Raw genomic sequence first — 6,000 nt, 5'->3', positions numbered from 1 at the left:
ATTTATTTGTACATTTATAGCAGCGCGCACAGTCCATAGGCATCTAGGCACTAGTTACAGGTAGCGCAAACAGAAGTCAATAGGGGCCGGGCAGGGGGGAGAAGAGTCAGTTGAACAACATTGTTTTAAGATGCTTTCTGAAAACATTCCAGGAAGGTTCTGCACGCAGGTGGGGAGGTAGCTTGTTCCAGAGAGACGGTGCCCGGACTGGGAAACTGGTGCCCCCAGCTTTAGCACGATTGAACCTTGGGGTGATGAGGTGGTGACTGTAGGCAGCCCTAGTGGGTCTTTCTGAGGTATTGTTTCTTAGGTTGACAGCAAGGTAGCCTGGATCATTGTTCGAGAGACAGTGGTGGGTAAGGGATAGGATTTGTAAAGTGATTCTATTCTTAACTGGAAGCCAGTGGGCCAATCTCCTGACCTCTGATATGTGGTCCCGTTTGCCTATGTTAAGGGCGGCTCTGAGAGCATTGTTTTGGGTAGTTTGAAGTTTGCAGAGGTTTTCTTTCTGAAATGCCACAAAGCAGGGTGTTGCAGTAGTCAAGCTTTGAGCATATTAGAGCTTGTGCAACATCCAAACAGTTAGTGGTAGTGGGGAAAGTTTTGCTGGTGTTGATTAGTTTAATCTAATCTTGGGACTGCAGCAGACTCCACAAAGTGCTTCACTGTACTTTTTTTCGGGCACTCAGATTATCACCTGGGCTCTTCTGTCAGGACTTCTACCTCAAACACCGTCAGTCCAAATGGCCACCTCTATATTCCTCCACACTGGTCTGATCATACTAAGATAGCTCACCTTCAGTCACCATTATGAGTAGGTCTGTTTATCCGCACCCCATGCCAAATCCCTGAGCCGTGTTTCCTCTGGGTTTGTTAGTCACATTGAAGACAGGGATCGGCACTGCCACTGTTTTAGGTTGGACAGACAACCAGAGAGGCCCACTGAGCAGGGCTGGAGATGCTTGTGCCCGGAATTTGGGATGAATCCATTTCATATAGCACAGCAGGAGGCATATTTATACTATGATGCATGGATCACTCTTTGCAAGCTTGAGATAGTTGTCATATGTGGAGGAGGATCTTTGTTGATTTAACGCCTTTAACCCTTCTAAAGCTTAAAATATGAATCCGTAGTGATGTATTAAATTATTAATATCCTAAGCAACCTGACACTTTACAATGCAAACTAAAGATTACATAAAAAGTGCCACATCAATAGTTCATACCGTTCAATGATAAAAAAACAAAGTTTGTGGAAAATTTGAAGGAAAACAGTCTGTAAAACTATCAGTTTTAATTGCATAATACACGAGCTGCAAACATACTGCATAGAGACATTTAAAGGGCTAATACATTTTAATCATTATATATTACAACGCTTGCAATCAATGTCATAGTTGAGATATTACAATTGTTTTCAAAATATATGCACTTAAAAAGATTTAAAGGCATTACTACAAATTTCACTGTGTAGAGAAACTTTCAGGAGGCACATTTATAAATGTTGCATAGTAAAGAGCAACATGATTTAAAAAAATGTATCAGTAAACATATTTATTGTACAGCATTTTCCGATCTTCTCTTTTGTTTTATGGGTGTGGAGTATCAAGCATGCTCATCTTCTAGCTGTGTTCAAACGTGGGGTAACTGAAACAAAGAGGAAAAATAGATTTTGAAACCGTTCATATCGGCTGGCGTGTCTAGTCGTTTAAAATTTAAGATATTTTTCTTCAAATGGTCTAAATATCAAAAGTCAGTGGTTAAGGATTTAGTAATTAAATAAACACATTTCAAACACTCAACGGGCCTCATTACAAGTCCGGCGGACTCGTGATGATTTACCGCTGCTTGACTTCCCGGATACACTGGTGCATTACAGCACCGGCGGTCCGGTAAGTCAGGCGGCAGTTATTGTTAGTCCCCATTCCCATTTGAGTCCCATATAGGACTCACTGGGAATGGGGACCATGGAAGCACCGGCACCGTTAATAACGGTGCCGGTGCTTCCATGAAAGTTTGCGGGCGGGTGCCGTTCCGCCCACCTGGGCCAACCTGGCGGGTGGAAAGACAACCCGCCTGCAGACTTGTACTTTGCCGGTCTGGAAACAACGGCCCATTGTTTCCAAACCGGCAAGGTTGGTATGAGGCCCACTGTCTTTGTTCCTGCACCAAATACTCAATACAATGTGTAATGGTAAGCTTGCAAAACCTGGAAGAATTAGGTGTTGACTCTCATTCCACAAGAGCAACCTCAAATGCCCCAACAATGTGATAATACACCCATCACAGTCATCATATGTAACGTAATGTCAGTGCCATTGTATAGTGCCATTCTGCTACCATTGGCAGCCTCACTGCTCGTGGCGCTGTAAGAAAAAAGGGGGTGGGGTTCATTAGTGGGACAGTGGAAGAGGCAGATGCCAAACCTGATGGGTGCAATGTCGAAAGTATCCGGTTCCTCGGTGCCAATCTGCTTTCTATGAGTTTGGCAGAGAAACTTGGGACTGTGTTATCCATAGGTAAGAGCCCAAGATCGGATGGACTGCAGCGTTTTGGCTCTGGATAGCCACTGATGTGCAAGAAAGGGATAAGGCTTAAGCGAAGACCTTAATTATGGCTCGGTTAGTGTTTATGTTCTCATAGCTAGGCCTGTGGTGGCCGTATTTCGGGAATTTGTGTGTCTAGCATAAGTTGGTAGAAGATGGTACAGGGGAGTCGGTTAGATGGAGTAAGCTTTACAAGGCAAAATAATCTGCATCCCCGCACTCCTACAATCGGCCAATTGCAGACAGGTTCCATTCCTCTAACTCCCAATGCCACCTCTCTCTCTCTCTGTCTCAAATAGATACATTGTACCCTATGTGGTAGAAAACAAGCATCTGCAAGTTAAAATGAGGGAAAGTGGCGCTGTGGAAACTCAGAGATTACCATAACCTGCTAAGGGTTATAGGAGGCAAGAAACTAAGGTTTAGTGGAAGGACAGCTTAAACTTTGAGGACCGCAGTGACTGATTTTACCTTCCTAAGTATGTTGGTTAACAGGCTGATAGATGCATCATATCCCAAACTAACATGCTCAGAGGCTATGCTTAGTGGCCTGCTGAGAACTTTGCTCACCGAGGCATGGCAAGGCGTTTGTTAGGTATTCATCGGGTATTGTTCAGGGCAGGGGCCTAATCCCGGCTCATTTCGGCCAGAGGTCTATCCTGCTGTTATTGGTCAGAACAAGGCATATCCCTCACACATGCACCATTAAATGCTCACAATGTGCTAAATACAACTTTCAAATAGATAAACATGTGTAATTAGGCATGACATCCTTAAATAAGCTGCAAGTCCCACGAGTGCCATTTTTCAGGAGTTTGCTGTTCATGATTTTTTGCCTGACAATATTTTGACTACAAACTCACTTTTTACATCCATGCTGGGTTCTGCCTGCTTACAAGCTCTGTGACTCCCTATCATTAATACCCTATTTAATGGTACTCAATTTAGGGACCTTGGCAGGATGAAGGGCTATATTGGCCTTGCCGGGATTAGAAATTCTGATATGCAGTCTTCCCCTGAAGTCAGAAGCGAGAACTTAATGTGTATGTTATCCACCAAGATCAGAATATTAATAAATATATTTTACCCCGGTAAGATAATTGTAGAAACATATCTGCTAATCGCCCAACCTGACAGCTGAATTGTCCAACAAAAAATCGATTAAACTTTACTTCAAACAACAAAAATGATGAGCAAAGGAAATAGGGTAGGGGAATAGCCAGGAAAAGAGGGGTGATGGGGCTAAGAGTGCATTTTACAGGACACCGTCTGCAGATGGAAAGTCCGGGAGAGAGCAGGAATCAAGTACACAAAGAGGAACAAATATCACAAATAAAACATTCTTCAAAGCATTTCAGAGATGTACTTAATTACACAGTTGTACCCAAGATTTTTCTTCCTTTTTACTCTTACTTTTTACCAATTTCTGCTGCATCAATTGCCAAAATAATTCTCTAGACTCATTGCTAGTAGACAATCAAATTAAATATTATTGGTTATGTCTTTTCCATTTTTTGTCTCAATTATTTAGTGCATTTCAACGTGTTCCACATTTATTTCTGTAAGCATAGTGATTTCTCCATACGACCCCCTTGTATTTCTTATTTTCTGACCCAATGAGGCTAAATTCAGATACAAATTTCCATTAATCCTAGCTTGAAAACTGATTGCTGATTATACAGCCAAAAATTCCTAAATCACCTCATGATGTGAATACCACTAAACACCCATAAAAACACAATTAATTTGCTTCTAGTTCTACGTCTTGTGTTGGTACACTTTATACACAATACATTTTCCTCTTTTATGAGTAAGTTGATGTTTCGGCGGGTATATAATTGCACCACCTTCCTCAGTGAAATATATTATGTAGGGACCATGCAAAGCAACCAAGAGTGTGTGAAAAGCTATTGTAGTAATAAAACCCTTAAAAAAATAAAAAAGGGTGAATGAGAGAGTGTCTGCCTCTCTGCAACCTAATCACTTTTGTACTAACCTTGCTCTGCACATGTGCCCTCCTGTGTTTCACTTGTAATATATAGGCTTTGTGCCTCTTCTTTCTGCCCTGTGCTCGTTACCTGTTGAAAATGACCACTGTTTATTTTACCCTCTGTTTGCAGTATCTCACAGTACACTGTTTGTATCCATCTTAACATTCAATGTCTTACCCTGTTCTGCGGGTCGGTTCAGTGTTTAGAAAGGTTAATGCCTTTGTGCACTGCAGTCGTGGCTTAGCTTCTGTTCTGCTGGGATATAGGTAAATGTGTTGTTGGGGGAGGTTCATAAACAGACCAAGTCTGTCAATCAAAGTACTGAAGCATGGTTCCTTTTGCCCCTATATAACTGTCTCACCTCATTGTTGATGAATCCTGGAGTGCAAAATCCATTCTGCAGTCTCTCCACATCATGATTATCTGAAGCTGCGAAGAGATCAAGGTGAGAGCCAGTAGGTACCTGTTTTGACCTGCGTGGTCACCCCCTGGTTCTGTGACCATTACCTCATTAGTACACTTACTTGGTGCTCCTCCATTGTCGCGTCCCATCTCAGGCCTCTCAGGCCTCCCATCTTAGATGGGAAAACTGGTTGAATGGATGTGATGTAGGGCTTTTTGTGGTGATGGCTGATCATCTGTGTATGTCCCTATGCATTGGGCACTTAAGGATGTAAATACCATCATGGAAATGGTAATACCTCATTGAGCCCTGCCAAGTATGTTCCCAGTTTGTGGATCCACCAGCACTCATTAAAAAAAAGTTTATTATGTGTTCCAACCGTCTTATCACAGTACAGTATTCTGTTCAACATATTACATACCATAGTCATCAATTCACCCCTACCTGGCCACCATTTCCCTTACATCCCATCTAAACCCCAACCAAACAAACTGTAACCACGGCTATGATCTACTGAAAGTTCACAGGCATTTCCTTCCCATTGATGATGAATGTCCTCAACTAAGCTCTTTGCTACCCCTCTCATCACCTAAATCCCTCACCTCTCCCGTCTTATCAAACATCCCCCACCGCAGCTTTTGCCATAGACCACCTTTTTAGATCCTCCCACCATCTATCTATATTTGGTCCCTCACGTGACTTGCATGCCATGGTGATCCTTCTCTTTACAAGTACCCAGGCTAGATCGATCATCCTGCTTTCCAGTTTAGCCCTCTTGGGGCAAACAAACACCCAGAGGAGGCAAGATCCAGGCATCCATTTGTGCCCTGTTATGTCCCCTCTTCTTTACCTTAATTCCATGTCCTGCCAGAACACCTGGATAATTGGGCAGGACCAGAAAATGTGTCCAATTACCGCCCCACCTGCCCAACACCTCAGGCACCCCCTTTATTCTGAGCCCGGGAAGCGCGATTATAGCTGAGGGGTCATGTATGCTCTGTGAAGTGTGTAAAATTGTGTCCATTTTAGTCTGGCATTTCTTGAGACCTTCCTAGGGTAC

The 6,000-nt window shown here is 42.9% G+C and overlaps 1 protein-coding gene across 6 annotated transcripts in view; it reads right to left on the bottom strand.

The window, feature by feature from the left end:
- Positions 1-1,260: 1,260 nt before the first annotated feature.
- Positions 1,261-6,000, bottom strand: part of SDCCAG8 (SHH signaling and ciliogenesis regulator SDCCAG8) — a 2,836,880-nt gene continuing 2,832,140 nt past the window's right edge. For all 6 annotated transcript variants that reach the window (XM_069607958.1, XM_069607955.1, XM_069607954.1 and 3 more), the window contains one exon: positions 1,261-1,647. In XM_069607958.1, coding sequence (XP_069464059.1) covers positions 1,623-1,647 — 25 coding nt within the window. In that variant the 3' untranslated portion in view covers positions 1,261-1,622. The remainder of the gene's footprint in view (positions 1,648-6,000) is intronic.

Source organism: Ambystoma mexicanum, chromosome 4q (assembly GCF_040938575.1).
Source record: "Ambystoma mexicanum isolate Mex_15411 chromosome 4q, UKY_AmexF1_1, whole genome shotgun sequence".
NCBI lineage: Eukaryota > Metazoa > Chordata > Amphibia > Caudata > Ambystomatidae > Ambystoma > Ambystoma mexicanum.
The sequence above is the reverse complement of the archived record's forward strand: the minus strand, read 5'-3'. Positions and strand labels throughout refer to the sequence as shown.